Source organism: Panulirus ornatus, chromosome 15 (genome assembly GCF_036320965.1).
Source record: "Panulirus ornatus isolate Po-2019 chromosome 15, ASM3632096v1, whole genome shotgun sequence".
Classification (NCBI taxonomy): Eukaryota; Metazoa; Arthropoda; class Malacostraca; order Decapoda; family Palinuridae; genus Panulirus; species Panulirus ornatus.
Window position 1 is genome coordinate 1,724,732 of NC_092238.1, and position 19,810 is coordinate 1,744,541.

General features: G+C 40.1%; 1 protein-coding gene across 4 annotated transcripts; it reads left to right on the forward strand.

Moving 5' to 3' along the window:
• The first annotated feature begins 1,309 nt into the window (after positions 1-1,309).
• On the forward strand, positions 1,310-14,498 carry Rpp20 (ribonuclease P protein subunit p20). Of its 4 annotated transcripts, none has more exons than XM_071670306.1 (4): positions 1,310-1,458; positions 4,586-4,819; positions 6,887-7,046; positions 14,044-14,498. In XM_071670306.1, exons 2-4 carry the CDS (start codon positions 4,670-4,672, stop codon positions 14,190-14,192), a joined length of 459 nt encoding a protein of 152 aa, XP_071526407.1. In that variant the 5' UTR covers positions 1,310-1,458; positions 4,586-4,669; the 3' UTR covers positions 14,193-14,498. The 4 variants fall into 4 exon arrangements, with proteins under 4 accessions (XP_071526407.1, XP_071526403.1, XP_071526404.1 ...); XM_071670302.1 differs by having other exon boundaries at positions 1,311-1,458; positions 6,881-7,046; XM_071670303.1 differs by lacking the exon at positions 1,310-1,458 and adding an exon at positions 1,846-1,993 and having other exon boundaries at positions 6,881-7,046.
• Positions 14,499-19,810: the final 5,312 nt, after the last annotated feature.

Sequence of the window (19,810 nt, forward strand, 5' to 3'; positions counted from 1 at the left end):
GTTCAGGGTATTTTTTAACTCAAAAAACTTTTAAAATTGAAAGATAAGATAGTCAAACACCTCTATACTTGAAATCATCATGAAAAATATATGATAATGCTCTCAGTTACCAATGCATAGCCAGTAAATGCGATGCAAAGGAGCAGAAAATATTCGAAAATTATCTTCATTTTACAGCTTAAGTGAATGTCTTAAAGATGACTAAACGATATTTTGACACCAGATTTGTGTTCAGAATGAAAAATACTTCTTATAATGAGTTTTTAAAGGAAATCTTATTTTCTGAGAAAAATACCAAAAATTGAGGGTAATGGTTAATAGCAATGAAAGGCTTATAAAGAGGATGAATGTGTCAGAAGTGGAAGGAGAACGGGGAGACAAAATTGTAAGTTGAATTAGGGTCAAAAGCATGCTTGGGATAGAGCAAATTGGAACAACGTAGTATCCTGGGGCCAACGTATTGTCAGTGGATTGAACCTGGGATGTGAAGTATCTGGGGTAAGCCATGGAAAGGTCTATGGGATCTGGATGTTGATAGAGAGCTTTGGTTACGGTGCATTACACAAAACAGCTAGAGTGGATGTGGCTTTTCTTCGTAGTTCCTACCTCGCTAAAATGTGAAACGGCGATTGAATGATATATCAGTGTCTAAGCCAGGGACCCACTTTATCGACCAGTCCTTAGGAGTGTGGACTGATGCCACATCCAGGACTAACTTTTGAGCTTGAACCTGGGCGGGCCATGAATGCGTCACGACTGTAATTGCTTCAGTAAAAACTTTTACCTCCAAACATGCTGAAGGTGGCATAAGTTGATCTTGCCCTTAATTATGTCTAAGGCCAGTGGTAATTATTTTGTAGCGGTGGCCAGAGGTGTAAGAATTATGGATATGCAAGTGTCCAATGTGAGGATGCAAGCGTATTGAAAGTGGCCTTTGACGAGATATGTAAGGGCCAGGTCAGTACTGTCGAGGATGTAGTGGATTTGGGCATGTAATGAAGATGACTTGTACTCTTGACTAGGTCAGGTCAACCGAAAAAAAAAAGGAATCGAGGAAACAATGAAAATGTCTTCTGACCTGTCTAACAAGAGGTTAGGGACCAGATACTCACTAAGTCTTTTCATATATCTCGGTGTTGTTTTTATAATGATGTACGACAAGTCTCTGATTACTCGAGTGGACGTCTCATCATACACCTAATTGATTATTAGAAGCAAATTACAGTCTCAAGTGTAGCAATTACAGAAAATATTAAATATATATGCATTTTGAAATAAAGATGAATACATACGTATATTATTTGCCTAAAGAACACTGATTTTATAAAACTGAAGGCACATTCCTTTTCTGTACTTCTAATTTCCTTTAATTGTACAGATATAAGACATTTTTGAATGCGGCTTGTCGTACAGTGGCTGTGAGCAACGTCTCTGCTCAATGTTGTGTTGACACAAAAGGTAAACACGGCCAAACCTTTTGTAAGGCTTTGTAATATTTATTCTCACATTTCGCATAACAAGCCTAGGATTTTTATGATTTTATTATCTCATATTTATGATTGCCAAGAGTTGTTTGTGGTGGGTAATAGGGAAATACCTTTCGGGTATGTTAGTGGATAAGTGGCTTTACGTGTTCAATCCATTTTTATCGAAATTGAAATTTACCAGTCCTTAACTGTTGTGCAATGACAATGAGCAGCGTGGAAAGTATAATCCAGCCACCCGTACTCTACAAGTTTTGCTTAATATAAATTGGCATAATTCAAGGCATTTAATCGTTTGGGTCTGCTTAACCCCCAGACTGTGATGATCAGCTGTTATCTCTGGGTATATAAGCTACCTTTATGACTTAATTTTGCTGTGAAGACCGTCTGAATGGACATTGGACAAGTGAGATTTCATTGATAATATCTAAAGATGTTATTCTGCGAACTGGCACCATGGGTCAAGCTGTGATTGGTAATTTTACATTTTGCGAGCCACAGATATTTTGGTAAGCTTTGGGAGACGTTCTGATCCAAGGAACCTTACCCAACCAAACCGAGGAATGAGTGTTCATAGCCGAGAGAGGATTGTATGAAACTGATCTATCTGTTTCATATAACAAATTTTGTAAATGATGTGGAGCATAAACTAACCGTAGCCTGTACTTTGCTGATAGTGTTTATTATAGTTGACCTCAGCCTATTTGGGGATTTATCAACTTCATTGAAAAGTTTTTGAAGATATTAATATTCATACAAATGTCAATTCTGATGACTTGAAAGATGAATTTCAGAAGATGTACTAGTTTAGGTATGCAGTAAAAGTAGCTGTGATTACTGAGTAATTGTATTTTGTGGTAATGTTTAATGAATAGATTGAAAGTGAAGGCATGACTTGGAGCATTTCAGTCTGATATGTATTTTTGGTGAGTATTCAATTTGCATTTACATACAGTATTTTGCTTGATTACATATCTATATCTTGTCTTAATTGAACATGTTTAGCTTCTACATCTTTAGTATTTGTTTGTTCATACAGTTATGACTAACATTTTTTTTTTGTAGTATTATAATATCAGTATCTATGGTACTCGAGTGAGATTGACAAAACTTACCTACTAGGAATGTATCCTAAGTTTATAACAGTGTGCTCTTGGGAAAAATGCTTTTGACACACACTTTTGGTATATGTTCCTGTTTTGAGGAATGCATCTCAAGTGTAGAGGACAAGCTGTACATTGATTTAAATTAAATCTTGGTTACTATGGGTGGGTAGGTGAGATTTTTGTTAGGTGTTGACCTTTTACAAGTTTTTTTTGTACATTGATGAACCCCACATATTTTTGATGTATTCATGAGCCCCACCATTATCAGTTTAATTTATACGTATCCTAGAATGAATTGTAATACTACACATCATACTCTGCAGCATTTATTCTACACCATGAATATTGCAGTATGATTCCCAGACAGAATCACTTGATATCCAAGACCAGTTCTGGATTGTTGTTGAAGTAGTGATTTCCCCATGGATCAACCCCAAAATTTCCCCTGAAAATCATTACCCTCACCATTGATGTTAGATTTGACATAGTGGAATAAAACATATGCCAAATCATGCTCAGCTGATTTTATTCTGTTCTGTAAACAGTTCACTACCATTTCAGTATCCAAAGCTAATTTTGATGTGCTGTAGCAGTTAGTTGTACTGATCTTGACTCATTCACAGGCCGCCCAGGATCAAGCGCATGATTGAATCCTGGTTGCAACAGTCAGCCCACCTGTTCGTCCACCCCTAGGGGTTGGTTGATAAAATGGGTACCTTGCTCAGGGTATATATATATATATATATATATATATATATATATATATTATATATTATTTATTTTATTATACTTTGTCGCTGTCTCCCGCGTTTGAGAGGTAGCGCAAGGAAACAGACGAAAGAAATGGCCCAACCCCCCCCATACACATGTATATACATACGTCCACACACGCAAATATACATACCTACACAGCTTATATATATATATATATATATATATATATATATATATATATATATATATATATATATATGAACAAAGTGCATAGGCACGCGCACCTTCATAGAACATACAAACCTCCAACAGCCAGGATTGAACCCGGTACCTTTGTTATATTTCTCTCGTGTCTCTCCTGATGATGTGATTATTACACGAAAGTGCATTTAGTAACTTATCGTGTTTCATTTTCCCTGTTGACTCATAGGAATATCTTGATCACGCACAAAATTGCGATCCTTTCCAATACATATATATATATATATATATATATATATATATATATATATATATATATATAAATATATATATATATATATATATATATATATATATATATATATATATATATAAATATGTATTTATATATATATATATATATATATATATATATATATATATATATATATATATATATATATAATTTTTTTTTATTTTGCTTTGTCGCCGTCTTTCATGCTATTCGTCATTTCGTGTGTTAGCGAGGTAGCATTAAGAACAGAGGACTGGGTCTTTGAGGGAATATCCTCACCTGGCCCCCTTCTCTCTTCCTTCTTTTGGAAAATTAAAAAAACAAAAACAAGAAAATGATACTGATTTTCAGCTGAGAAAAAAATGAGGCAATTATCTTATTACTTTGTTCCATCTTTTTTAACGGCAATTGATATGATGTTAAGATTGAGATATTGTAAAGAGTGACTTCTACCCTTTCTTTTATTTAGCAGCCTTTAAATGAATCCCGCTGAATGAGGAGGGCCTTGGAGATTGGAGCATGGGGTTAACAGTAACAAATATCTCACACAAAGGGCATCCAGTTAGTGCCACATGTTTACAAACTCCACTCCCACCAGTAAACATGTGTTTACTAATCAGTTATGAAGTATTTTTATTTGTATTAATCATATGATATGTATTACTGTGATTATTGTGTATTTTCATGCATAATTAAGGTTCAAGCCAAGTAATATTAGTAAGGAATTGGAGAAAAATATTATTATTACTTTGTGGCATGCTCCTTATTAGATATATTATGTTTATACACTTAATTTTCTTTTTCAGTTTTTGAGATACTCTTCCAGAAGAGGTGCTCACATCTCAGGAAGGCATTGAGAGTATCCCCAAGAGATCTGGACTGATCATGTGATGGCCACAGAAGCAAGAGAAGCTGCATCTCAGGTCAGCAGTAGTATTGCTATCATTGACCCTGAAGAACAGTGGCTCAGACGAAGACTGCCTCGACACTTGCCAAAACGACCCAATGATATATATGTGACAAGTACTTCAAACTTCAAGGTGGGTTTCCTTTATTTTTGATAATTTAGAATGTTCAGATACTGTAATAATACATGTTTTTCAGTAAAAGACAAATACTCATAAGGATATATAGGATGTATGCTTACAGGGATCTGTATTGAACTGCCAGATAGAATACATGAAGATTTTTAGGTCAGTGATAAAAACAATCTTTGATGGTTGTATCATTTGATTCTCTTTAACAGGAAAGTCAGAAGAGGTTTCTCTTACTTTTGATATGTTACATCTTCCTGTAACATGCATCTTAATCTTTGCAAGGTAGAAATTATGGTAAACTAAGTATCTTTACTGAAATAGTTATTTTCAGCTTGGCCAGGTTTGTGGTACATTTACTCTTGCGAGGAATTTCATGGTAACAGTTCCATTTTCTCATCTCTTACAATACCAATTTAGTATAATGAAAAAGAATATTACATTGCTGCAAGTTCTGAAGATGATATGTACTAGTAGATTTGGGTCTTCTGGTCTGTTGTCTGCTCACTCCTGCAGAGGGCTACCACACCTTCCCTCACCATGATCTAGCCTTCCCACTGTCTCACATCACTACCACTCCCTCTCTTCCTCACCACTGCCACCCTCTCTCCATGGCTGCCACTCCCATCATCACCGCCTTCCTACCTGGCCACCATGCCTTCCCTGCTAAGGTACCATACCCTTCCTCACCACCAACATTCCATCCCTCCCAGGTCACCTTACCCTGAATAGTGTGGATGGCATTGTTCATTGTTATAGCTACTCACCCAGCTTTTTTTCCTGTCCATACTTCTCATATTGTCATTACAGCCTCTTCACTCAACAGTGAAATATTTTCCAGAAAATATTTTACCTCAGCAGTCAGCAATCTCTAGTCTGCCAAGGAAATGGATGAATTATCTTCATATGTGTATAGGGGTTAGTCATTTTATATATGGCAACTTTCCTGCTATGTCTGCAGACTGGGGACACACATTTCAGAGAATAGATTGTGCTAGAATTATTGCGTTTGCTCTTGCCACTTCCCAGACAGTTTACAGTATAAAGGGAAAGCTGCAGAATGTCATGGACATCTACCATCTTTTATAGTAGATAGTTCAGAAAAGCTTCCTGAAAAATTATTGTGGCCTGCAGTATTATAAATTACTGCTCAGCAGCAGTAGTGAGGTTTGGGCTTAGAAGGAATTATCTCCTGTTCAGCTTGTTTTATTTTTGAGACTTCTTTCATGATTCCTCCTTTACAAGGATGAAAACTGTTTGTAGTTACTTTTTTTTTAATACTAGTTTGTACAATACAAAGAGAGAGTGCTACACTATGTATTTTGCCAGCATCTATAGTTTCAGTTCTTAGTTTATTATGACCAACCTCCACTTTTACACTAAATTATTATTTCTTCATATCGTCTCTATAAAGCCCTTGCTTCGCTTTTCATTAGGGCCTCTGGTTCCACTGTCATTGCATCTCCCAAAGAAATGTTCAATGATGTTTTTATCCACCTAATTTTGAAACGTTGAGTTTGTGATCATGTTGCTCCCAAATTTTCTTTCCTCCATGGTGGACAAATTTAAAACCCACTGCCTCTCAGTTGTAGCTCAACCCTTTTAATTCTGGTACTGTCTTAGTTAACCCTTTCTTTTCTTTCAAACTATTCGCCATTTCCCGCGTTAGCGAGGTAGCGTTAAGAACAGAGGACTGGGCCTTTGAGGCCTTTGAGGGAATATCCTCACCTGGCCCCCTTTCTGGACTCTATTAAATCTTTATGCTTCTTTAAGCAGGTTGACCAGACTTTAGAAACATGTTCCAATTTTAGTCTGTGTTGTGAGTAGTTAACTAATCATTCATATGCTTTCTCCAGTTCCACAAAAGCTGCATACAGTTTCGTACCTTTTGCTAAATACTTTTCCAGTTATTCATTCTAGATTATATGTATAGCCATGTGAGGATAGGATACCTCACTTTAGTTTGAATATCTGCATAATTTGAGAAATATAAGGTAACTAAAGTCTCATTTAAGTGTTTTTGCAGCCAATTATTTGAGCTGTGAATGATAGTTTTATATTTCCTAGGGACAGCAGTTGCGTGGATTGAGCATACTGAGTGAATCTGGTTGGGTCATCGTGCATGGACTTGGATCAGCTGTGCCAAATGCCATAAACCTGGCTCTTTCCCTGGAGGGAGCTGTTAGTACTCCTACCACAGTCCATACAAATACATCTTCAGTCCACCTTACTGGTTAGGTTCCAGTGAGCTTTATATTATGTACTGAGTTAGATGCATGCTTTATTGCAGAATAAAATCTTAAGAATTATTGGCAATTACAGCAGTGAGTTGTCTGTAGTGTTAAGTTCGTGTTTTAAAGTGTTTCATGAAGATCTTGTAGATTACCAGAACATAAAGGAGGGAAATTGATGCAGAGATATGTAGAGGAATACCTAATGATTTGCTCATGGATTTAGTGTAACATATTACCAGTGAAAGAAAATATGTTTTAGCAACAATAGGGAAGTATGTATGTTTTATATATTTTATTTATTTTGCTTTGTCGTTGTCTCCCGCGTTAGCGAGGTAGCACAAGGAAACAGATGAAAGAATGGCCCAACCCACCCACATACACATGTATATACATACACGTCCACACACGCAAATATACATACCTATTCATCTCAACGTATACATATTTATATACACACACAGACATATACATATATATACATATATACTTTTCTTTTCTTTCTTTTAAACTATTCGCCATTTCCCACGTTAGCGAGTTAGCGTTAAGAACAGAGGACTGGGCCTTTGTGGGATATCCTCACTTGGCCCCCCTCTGTTCCTCCTTTTGGAAAATTAAAAAAAAAAACGAGAAGGGAGGATTTCTAGCCCCCCGCTCCCTCCCCTTTTAGTCGCCTTCTACGACACGCAGGGAATACGTGGGAAGTATTCTTAATCCCCTATCCCCAGGGATATATACATATATACATATATACATATACATAATTCATACTGTCTGCCTTTATTCATTCCCATCGCCACCTCGCCACAAATGAAATAACATCCCCCTCCCCCCTCATGTGCGTGAGGTAGTGCTAGGAAAAGACAACAAAGGCCCCATTCGTTCACACTGTCTCTAGCTGTCATATAATAATGCACCGAAACCACAGCACCCTTTCCACATCCAGGCCCCACAGAACTTTCTGTGGTTTACCCCAGATGCTTCACATGCCCTGGTTCAATCCATTGACAGCACATCGACCCAGGTATACCACATCGTTCCAATTCATTCTATTCCTTGCACGCCTTTCACCCTCCTGCATGTTCAGGCCCCGATCACTCAAAATCTTTTTCACTCCATCTTTCCACCTCCAGTTTGGTCTCCCACTTCTCCTCGTTCCCTCCACCACTGACATATATATATCCTCTGTCAGTCTTTCCTCTCTCATTCTCTCCATGTGACCAAACCATTTCAAAACACCCTCTTCTGCTCTCTCAACCACACTCTTTTTATTACCACACATCTCTCTTACCCTATTATTACTTACTCGATCAAACCACCTCACACCACATATTGTCCACAAACATCTCATTTCCAGCACGTCCACCCTCCTGCGCACAACTCTATCTATAGCCCACGCCTCGCAACCATACAACATTGTTGGAACCACTATTCCTTCAACCATACCCATTTTTGCTTTCCGAGATAATGTTCTTGACTTCCACACATTCTTCAAGGCTCCCAGAATTTTCGCCCCGTCCCCCCCCTTTGATTCACTCCCGCTTCCATGGTTCCATCCGCTGCCAAATCCACTCCCAGATATCTAAAACACTTCACTTCCTCCAGTTTTTCTCCATTCAAACTTACCTCCCAATTGACTTGACTCTCAACCCAACTGTACCTAATAACCTTGCTCTTATTCACATTTACTCTCAACTTTCTTCTTTCACACACTTTACCAAACTCAGTCACCAGCTTCTGTGATTTCTCACCTGAATCAGCCACCAGCGCTGTATCATCAGTGAACAACAACTGACTCACTTCCCAAGCTCTATCATCCACAACAGACTGCATACTTGCCCCTCTTTCCAAAACACTTGCATTCACCTCCCTAACAACCCCATCCATAAACAAAACAGCCATGGAGACATCACACACCCCTACCGCAAACCTACATTCTCTGAGAACCAATCACTTTCCTCTCTTCCTACACGAACACATGCCTTACATCCTCGATAAAAGCTTTTCACTGCTTCTAACAACTTGCCTCCCACACCATATATTCTTAATACATTCCACAGAGCATCTCTATCAACTCGTATCATATGCCTTCTCCAGATCCATAAATGCTGCATACAAGTCCATTTGCTTTTCTAAGTATTTCTCACATACATTCTTCAAAGCAAACACCTGATCCACACATCCTCTACCACTTCTGAAACCACACTGCTCTTCCCCAATCTGATGCTCTGTACATGCCTTCACCCCCTCAATCAATACCCTCCCATATAATTACCCAGGAATACTCAACAAACTTATACCTCTGTAATTTGAGCACTCACCTTTGTCCCCTTTGCCTTTGTACAATGGCACTATGCAAGCATTCTGCCAATCCTCAGGCACCTCACCATGAATCATACATACATTAAATAACCTCACCAACCAGTCAACAATAGAGTCACCCCCTTTTTTAATAAATTCCATGGCAGTACCATCCAAACTCGCTGCCTTGCCGGCTTTCATCTTTCACAAAGCTTTTACTACCTCTTCTCTGTTTACCAAATCATTCTCCCTAACCCTCTCACTTTGCACACCACCTCGACCAAAACACCCTATATCTGCCACCCTATCATCAAACACATTCAACAAACCTTCAAAATACTCACTCCATCTCCTCACATCACCACTACTCGTTATCACCTCCCCATTAGCCCCCTTCACTGAAGTTCCCATTTGTTCCCTTGTCTTACGCACTTTATTTACCTCCTTCCAAAACATCTTTTTATTCTCCCTAAAATTTAATGATACTCTCACCCCAACTCTCATTTGCCCTCTTTTTCACCTCTTGCACCTTTCTCTTGACCTCCTGCCTCTTTTATACATCTCCCACTCATTTACATTTTTTTCCTACAAAAATCGTCCAAATGCCTCTCTCTTCTCTTTTACTAATAATCTTACTTCTTCATCCTACCACTCACTACCCTTTCTAATCTGCCCACTTCTCACGCCACAAGCATCTTTTGCGCAACCCATCAGGGGTGTGTGATGTCTCCATGGTTGTTTAATTTGTTTATGGATGGGGTTGTTAAGGAGGTGAATGCAAGAGTTTTGGAAAGAGGGGCAAGTATGAAGTCTGTTGTGGATGAGAGAGCTTGGGAAGTGAGTCAGTTGTTGTTCGCTGATGATACAGCGCTGGTGGCTGATTCATGTGAGAAACTGCAGAAGCTGGTGACTGAGTTTGGTAAAGTGTGTGAAAGAAGAAAGTTAAGAGTAAATGTGAATAAGAGCAAGGTTATTAGGTACAGTAGGGTTGAGGGTCAAGTCAATTGGGAGGTAAGTTTGAATGGAGAAAAACTGGAGGAAGTAAAGTGTTTTAGATATCTGGGAGTGGATCTGGCAGCGGATGGAACCATGGAAGCGGAAGTGGATCATAGGGTGGGGAAGGGGGCGAAAATCCTGGGAGCCTTGAAGAATGTGTGGAAGTCGAGAACATTATCTCGGAAAGCAAAAATGGGTATGTTTGAAGGAATAGTGGTTCCAACAATGTTGTATGGTTGCGAGGCATGGGCTATGGATAGAGTTGTGCGCAGGAGGATGGATGTGCTGGAAATGAGATGTTTGAGGACAATGTGTGGTGTGAGGTGGTTTGATCGAGTAAGTAACGTAAGGGTAAGAGAGATGTGTGGAAATAAAAAGAGTGTGGTTGAGAGAGCAGAAGAGGGTGTTTTGAAATGTTTTGGGCACATGGAGAGAATGAGTGAGGAAAGATTGACCAAGAGGATATATGTGTCGGAGTTGGAGGGAACGAGGAGAAGTGGGGAGACCAAATTGGAGGTGGAAAGATGGAGTGAAAAAGATTTTGTGTGATCGGGGCCTGAACATGCAGGAGGGTGAAAGGAGGGCAAGGAATAGAGTGAATTGGATCGATGTGGTATACCAGGGTTGACGTGCTGTCAGTGGATTGAATCAGGGCATGTGAAGCGTCTGGGGTAAACCATGGAAAGCTGTGTAGGTATGTATATTTGCGTGTGTGGACGTATGTATATACATGTGTATGGGGGTGGGTTGGGCCATTTCTTTCGTCTGTTTCCTTGCGCTACCTTGCAAACGCGGGAGACAGCGACAAAGTATATATATATATATATATATATATATATATATATATATATATATATGAAAGCCGGCAAGGCAGCAGGTTTGGATGGTATTGCAGTGGAATTTATTAAAAAAGGGGGTGACTGTATTGTTGACTGGTTGGTAAGGTTATTTAATGTATGTATGACTCATGGTGAGGTGCCTGAGGATTGGCGGAATGCGTGCATAGTGCCATTGTACAAAGGCAAAGGGGATAAGAGTGAGTGCTCAAATTACAGAGGTATAAGTTTGTTGAGTATTCCTGGTAAATTATATGGGAGGGTATTGATTGAGAGGGTGAAGGCATGTACAGAGCATCAGATTGGGGAAGAGCAGTGTGGTTACAGAAGTGGTAGAGGATGTGTGGATCAGGTGTTTGCTTTGAAGAATGTATGTGAGAAATACTTAGAAAAGCAAATGGATTTGTATGTAGCATTTATGGATCTGGAGAAGGCATATGATAGAGTTGATAGAGATGCTCTGTGGAAGGTATTAAGAATATATGGTGTGGGAGGAAAGTTGTTAGAAGCAGTGAAAAGTTTTTATCGAGGATGTAAGGCATGTGTACGTGTAGGAAGAGAGGAAAGTGATTGGTTCTCAGTGAATGTAGGTTTGCGGCAGGGGTGTGTGATGTCTCCATGGTTGTTTAATTTGTTTATGGATGGGGTTGTTAGGGAGGTAAATGCAAGAGTTTTGGAAAGAGGGGCAAGTATGAAGTCTGTTGGGGATGAGAGAGCTTGGGAAGTGAGTCAGTTGTTGTTCGCTGATGATACAGCGCTGGTGGCTGATTCATGTGAGAAACTGCAGAAGCTGGTGACTGAGTTTGGAAAAGTGTGTGGAAGAAGAAAGTTAAGAGTAAATGTGAATAAGAGCAAGGTTATTAGGTACAGTAGGGTTGAGGGTCAAGTCAATTGGGAGGTGAGTTTGAATGGAGAAAAACTGGAGGAAGTGAAGTGTTTTAGATATCTGGGAGTGGATCTGGCAGCGGATGGAACCATGGAAGCGGAAGTGGATCATAGGGTGGGGGAGGGGGCGAAAATCCTGGGGGCCTTGAAGAATGTGTGGAAGTCGAGAACATTATCTCGGAAAGCAAAAATGGGTATGTTTGAAGGAATAGTGGTTCCAACAATGTTGTATGGTTGCGAGGCGTGGGCTATGGATAGAGTTGTGCGCAGGAGGATGGATGTGCTGGAAATGAGATGTTTGAGGACAATGTGTGGTGTGAGGTGGTTTGATCGAGTGAGTAACGTAAGGGTAAGAGAGATGTGTGGAAATAAAAAGAGCGTGGTTGAGAGAGCAGAAGAGGGTGTTTTGAAGTGGTTTGGGCACATGGAGAGGATGAGTGAGGAAAGATTGACCAAGAGGATATATGTGTCGGAGGTGGAGGGAACAAGGAGAAGAGGGAGACCAAATTGGAGGTGGAAAGATGGAGTGAAAAAGATTTTGTGTGATCGGGGCCTGAACATGCAGGAGGGTGAAAGGAGGGCAAGGAATAGAGTGAATTGGAGCGATGTGGTATACCGGGGTTGACGTGCTGTCAGTGGATTGAAGCAAGGCATGTGAAGCGTCTGGGGTAAACCATGGAAAGCTGTGTAGGTATGTATATTTGCGTGTGTGGACGTGTGTATGTACATGTGTATGGGGGGGGGGTTGGGCCATTTCTTTCGTCTGTTTCCTTGCGCTACCTCGCAAACGCGGGAGACAGCGACAAAGTATAATAATAATAAAAAAAAATATATATATATATATATTCTTTCTTTCTTTCATACTATTCGCCATTTCCCGCATTAGCGAGGTAGCGTTATGAACAGGGGACTGGGTGTGGAGGGGGACCTGTGGTTTCGGTATATTGCACATGACAGCTGGGGACTGAGTGTTAACGTGAACGGGTGTGGCCTCTGTCGTCTTCTCCTAGCGCTACCTTGCACGTGCACTGGGGGAGAGGGGTGCTATTTCATGTGTGGCGGGGTGGTGACGGGAATAGATGGGGGCAGCAAGTATGAAAGTGTACATGTGTTTGTGTGTATGTCTGTGTATGTATATGTGTGTATATGTTGAAATGTATAGGTATGTATATGTGCGTATGTGGGCGTGTATGTATATACATGTGTATATGGGTGGGTTGGGCCATTCTTTTGTCTCTTACCTTGTGCTACCTCACTAACGCAGGGGACAGCGACAAAGTATGATGAATAAATGATGGGAAATGACAAGTGTAGTCCACGTTGCTCACTAACAAGAGATGAAGGGTATTCAAGTACATAGTATTTGAATAGTCATTTTCCTATTAGGGGCGATCATAGCCTAGCAGTAGGGCTCCCACCTGTTGCACAGGGGTCCCAGGTTCGATCCTGGCCATTGGACGTTTGTATGTTCTATGAAGGTGCGCGTTCATATGCACTTTGTTTGTATATATATAAATATATATGTGTGTGTGTGTATGTGTATGAAGTGTCTGGGGTGAACCATGGAAGGGTCTGTGGGGCCTAGATGTGGATAGGGAGCTGTGGTTTTGGTGCATTACACATGACAGCTAGAGACTGAGTGTGAACAAATGTGGCCTTTTTTGTCCGTTTTTCCTAGCGCTACCTTGCTGAAGTGGGGGGTAGTGACGCTATTTCCTTTGTAGCAGGGTAGCGACAGGAATGGATGAAGGCAAGCAAGTATGAATATGTACATGTGTATATATGTATATGTCTGTGTATGTATATGTTGATATGTATATGTGTGCATATGTGCATGTATGGGTGTTTATGTATATATGTGTACATGAGTGGATGGGTCATTCTTCATCTGTTTCCTGGTGCTACCTTGCTGACATGAGAAACAGTTATTAAGTAGTGTAAATGTATAAATAAATGAAATAATTTATTTTTCATTTTTCAGAGGACATAGAACCCTCACTAAATGGAGCAGACCATGATTACCATTCAAAAGGCTATGCAGCAGTCCACATCAAAATTTCTCTTCAGAAAAGTTTTGCCAAAGATAATTCTTTTACAAAAGAACCAAACAAAGCAGTAAAAAGAAATTAGCCTGTGAATTCAACTCTAAAGGAATAAGTGGTTGAAAGGACTGGCAGAGTACAAGATGTGCCAGATGATTACAAAAATATGTTCTGTTCATGTAATTCAGGAAAAAAGGAATTGCATGAAAGTTTAAGTGATTTGATTGACTACTGCTTTGGTGTTAAGACATAATATGGAAATGGGCTTTTTCTTAACATGCACCCTGCACATGAAAAGTAAATCAGAATTAGAAAATATAAGTTTTAACAATATTTTGAAACAAGTGACTTTGGATTACATGTGAGAATACTCCTAAGTTTCTTAAAGAAGCAAAGATGTTCTTCAGTTTACAGGAGCTGAGAATGTGGCTTGGAGTAACTATACTGGAGGTAAGAACTTATATTTCATGGTTACATCCTTAAAGCCTTGTTCCTTGGTGGATAACAGTAATAGTGCACAAAATTTAAAAACAGGCAGTTATCCAGGTCATTACTTTTGCTTCCCTTCTTTGCATCCAAATATTTTAAGTCTTAGCAAGTGATATGACTTTTTTGTGGAATTTGAATCAGACTTTGATATCCATTACAAATAGGCAGTGGAAGTACGGGAGATCTTGTCCTCTTTTATTCTGCATTACCATAGTAGCATATTTTTTTTCATACTTGTTTGCTGTTTCCTGCATTAGCAAGGTAGTGCCAGGAAAAGTCATGTGTAATGCATCAAAACCACAGCCCCCTCGTACATAACCAGGCCCTATATACCATTTGGTCTTTGAGGCTGTTTCCACAATTTATATACCTTTACACTTTATTCTTCTTTATGATTATAACAGGCCTTCGAGAACTGAAGTCAGGCTGATAAGATGGTAGTTCAAAATGCATAATCTCTCTCTCTCTCTCTCTTAATTAGTGTTACATTAGCAATAGGGGAGAAAGAATACTTCCCACATATTCCCTGCATGTCATGGGGGGCGACCTGGGGGGATATGGAAGTTCTCCCCTCCCGTTTTTGGTTTTCCAAAGGAAGGAACAGAAGGGGGTGCCAAGTGAGGATGTGCCCTTTTGGCTTGGTCCTCTGTTCTTGGTGCTACCTCGCTAGTGCGAGAGGTGGTGAAAACGTATTAAAAAAATTATTCTTATTTATTTTTTTCATTATACTTATTTGCTGTCTCTTGCGTTAGCGAGGTAGCGCAAGGAAACAGACGAAAGAATGGCCCAACCCACACATACACATGTACATACATAAATGCCCACAAACGCACATATATATACCTGTGTATTTCAATGTATACATGCATATACATACTCAGATGTATTTATATATACTCATGAACACATCCACACTTGCTGCCTTCATTCATTCCAGTCGCCACCCCATCACGCAGGAAATGGCACCCCACTCCTCCCATGCGTGCGAGGTAGCGCTAGGAAAAGACAACAAAGGCCACATTCGCTCACACTCAGTCTCTAGCTGTCATGTGTAATGCACTAAACCACAGCTCTCTTTCCACACCCAGGCCCCACAGAACTTTTCATGGTTTACCCCAGACGCTTCACATGCCCTGGCACAATCCACGACAGCACGTCGACCCTGATATACCACATTGTTCCAGTTCACTCTATTCCTTGTGCGCCTTACACCCTTCTGTATGTTCAGGCCCTGACTGCTCAAAATCTTCTTTTTCACTCTATCTTTCACCTCCAATTTGATCTCCCACTTCTCGTTCCCTCCACCTCTGACACATATATCCTCTTTGTCAATACATAAATGTCTGTGTATGTATACATTGAAATGTATAGGTATGTATATGTGTTTGTGTGGACGTTTATGTATATACATGCATATGTGGATGGGTCATCTGGTTTCGGTGCATTATTACATGACAGCTAAAGACTGAGTGTAAACCAATGTGGCCTTTGTTGTCTTTTCCTAGCGCTACCTCGCACACATGAGGGGGGAGGGGGTTGTTATTTCAAGTGTGGTGGGGTGGCAGTGGGAATGAATAAAGGCAGACTATGAATTATGTACATGTGTATATATGTATATGTCTGTGTGTGTATATATATATGTATACGTTGAGATGTATAGGTATGTATATTTGCGTGTATGGACGTGTGTGTGTGGACGTGTATGTATATACATGTGTATGTGGGTGGGTTGGGCCATTCTTTCGTCTGTTTCCTTGCGCTACCTCACTAACGCGGGAGACAGTGACAAAGTAAAATATATAAATATATATATTTCTTTCTTTTTCTTTCATACTATTTGCCATTTCCCTTATCAGCGAGGTAGCGTTAAGAACAGAGGACTCAGCCTCTGAGGAAACATCCTCACCCAGCCCCGTTCTCTGTTCCTTCCTTTGAAAAAAAAAATATATATATATATATCTTTCTTTCATACTATTCGCCATTTCCCGCATTAGCGAGGTAGTGTTAAGAACAGAGGACTGGGCCTTTGAGGGAATATCCTCACCAGGCCCCCTTCTCTGTTCTTCCTTTGGAATATTAAAAAAAAAAAAAAAAAAAAAAAAAAAAAAAAAAAAAAAAAAAAAAAACGAGAGGGGAGGATTCCAGCCACCCGCTCCCTCCTCTTTTAGTCGCCTTCTACAACACGCAGGGAACACGTGGGAAGTATTCTTTCTCCCCTATCCCCAGGGATAAAATATATATATATATATATATATATATATATATATATATATATATATATCTTTTTCTTCTTTTAAACTGTTTGCCATTTCCCGCGTTAGCGAGGTAGCGTTAAGAACAGAGGACTGGGCCTTTTTTGGAATATCCTCACCTGGCCCCCTCTGTTCCTTCTTTTGGAAAATTAAAAAAAAAAAAACGAGAGGGAGGTTTTCCAGCCCCCCGCTCCCTACCCTTTTAGTCGCCTTCTACGACACGCAGGGAATACGTGGGAAGTATTCTTAATCCCCTATCCCCAGGGATAATATATATATATATATATATATATATTTTTTCTTTCAAACTATTCGCCATTTCCCGCATTAGCGAGGTAGCGTTAAGAACAGAGGACTGGGCCTTTGAGGGAATACCCTCACCTGGCCCAATTCTCTGTTCCTTCTTTTGGAAAAAAAAAAAAAAAAAAAAACGAGAGGATAGGATTTCCAGCCCCCCGCTCCCTCCCCTCTTAGTTGCCTTCTACGACACGCAGGGAATATGTGGGAAGTATTCTTAATCCCCTATACCCAGGGATACATATATATATGTTTAACATATATATATGTTTAACATATATATATGTTTAATTTGTTTATGGATGGGGTTGTAAAGGAGGTAAATGCAAGAGTCCTGGAAAGAGGGGCAAGTATGAAGTCTGTTGGGGATGAGAGAGCTTGGGAAGTGAGTCAATTGTTGTTCGCTGATGATACAGCGCTGGTGGCTGATTCATGTGAGAAACTGCAGAAGCTGGTGACTGAGTTTGGTAAAGTGTGTGGAAGAAGAAAGTTGAGAGTAAATGTGAATAAGAGCAAGGTTATTAGGTACAGTAGGGGTGAGGGTCAAGTCAATTGGGAGGTGAGTTTGAATGGAGAAAAACTGGAGGAAGTGAAGTGTTTTAGATATCTGGGAGTGGATCTGTCAGCGGATGGAACCATGGAAGCGGAAGTGGATCATAGGGTGGGGGAGGGGGCGAAAATTTTGGGAGCCTTGAAAAATGTGTGGAAGTCGAGAACATTATCTCGGAAATCAAAAATGGGTATGTTTGAGGGAATAGTGGTTCCAACAATGCTGTATGGTTGCGAGGCGTGGGCTATGGATAGAGATGTGCGCAGGAGGATGGATGTGCTGGAAATGAGATGTTTGAGGACAATGTGTGGTGTGAGGTGGTTTGATCGAGTAAGTAACGTAAGGGTAAGAGAGATGTGTGGAAATAAAAAGAGCGTGGTCGAGAGAGCAGAAGAGGGTGTTTTGAAATGGTTTGGGCACATGGAGAGAATGAGTGAGGAGAGATTGACCAAGAGGATATATGTGTCGGAGGTGGAGGGAACGAGGAGAAGAGGGAGACCAAATTGGAGGTGGAAAGATGGAGTGAAAAAGATTTTGTGTGATCGGGGCCTGAACATGCAGGAGGGTGAAAGGAGGGCAAGAAATAGAGTGAATTGGAGTCATGTGGTATACAGGGGTTGACGTGCTGTCAGTGGATTGAAGCAAGGCATGTGAAGCGTCTGGGGTAAACCATGGAAAGCTGTGTAGGTATGTATATTTGCGTGTCTGGACGTGTGTATGTACATGTGTATGGGGGGGGGGGGTTGGGCCATTTCTTTCGTCTGTTTCCTTGCGCTACCTCGCAAACGCGGGAGACAGCGACAAAGTATAAAAAAAAAAAAAAAAAAAAAAATATATATATATATTATCCCTGGGGATAGGGGATTAAGAATACATCCCACGTATTCCCTGCGTGTCGTAGAAGGCGACTAAAAGGGGAGGGAGCGGGAGGCTGGAAATCCTCCCCTCTCACTTTTTTTTTAATTTTCCAAAAGAGGGAACAGAGAAGGGGCCCAGGTGAGGATATTCCCTCAAGGGCCCAGTCCTCTGTTCTCAACGCTACCTCGCTAATGCGGGAAATGGCGAATAGTATGAAAGAAAAGATATATATATATATATATATATATATATATATATATATATATATATATATATATATATAATATATATATATATATATATATATATATATATATATATATATATATATATATATATATATTCTGGGAGCCTTGAAGAATGTGTGGAAGTCGAGAACATTATCTCGGAAAGCAAAAGTGGGTATGTTTGAAGGAATAGTGGTTCCAACAATGTTGTATGGTTGCGAGGCGTGGGCTATGGATAGAGTTGTGCGCAGGAGGATGGATGTGCTGGAAATGAGATGTTTGAGGACAATATGTGGTGTGAGGTGGTTTGATCGAGTAAGTAACGTAAGGGTAAGAGAGATGTGTGGAAATAAAAAGAGCGTGGTTGAGAGAGCAGAAGAGGGTGTTTTGAAATGGTTCGGGCACATGGAGAGAATGAGTGAGGAAAGATTGACCAAGAGAATATATGTGTCGGAGGTGGAGGGAACGAGGAGAAGAGGGAGACCAAAGTGGAGGTGGAAAGATGGAGTGAAAAAGATTTTGTGTGATCGGGGCCTGAACATGCAGGAGGGTGAAAGGAGGGCAAGGAATAGAGTGATTTGGAGCGATGTGGTATACCGGGGTTGACGTGCTGTCAGTGGATTGAATCAAGGCATGTGAAGCGTCTGGGGTAAACCATGGAAAGCTGTGCAGGTATGTATATTTGCGTGTGTGGACGTATGTATATACATGTGTATGGGGGTGGGTTGGGCCATTTCTTTCGTCTGTTTCCTTGCGCTACCTCGCAAACGCGGGAGACAGCGGAAAAAAAAAAAAAAAAAAAATATATATATATATATATATATATATATATTTTTTTTTTTCCTTTCTTTCAAACTATTCGCTATTTCCCGCGATAGTGAGGTAGTGTTGAGAACAGAGGACTGGGCCTTTGAGGGAATATCCTCACCTGGCCCCCTTCTTTGTTCCTTCTTTTGGGGGGGAAGAAAAAATGCGAGGGGAGGATTTCCAGCCAGCTGCTCCATATCTATCTATCTATCTATATATATATATA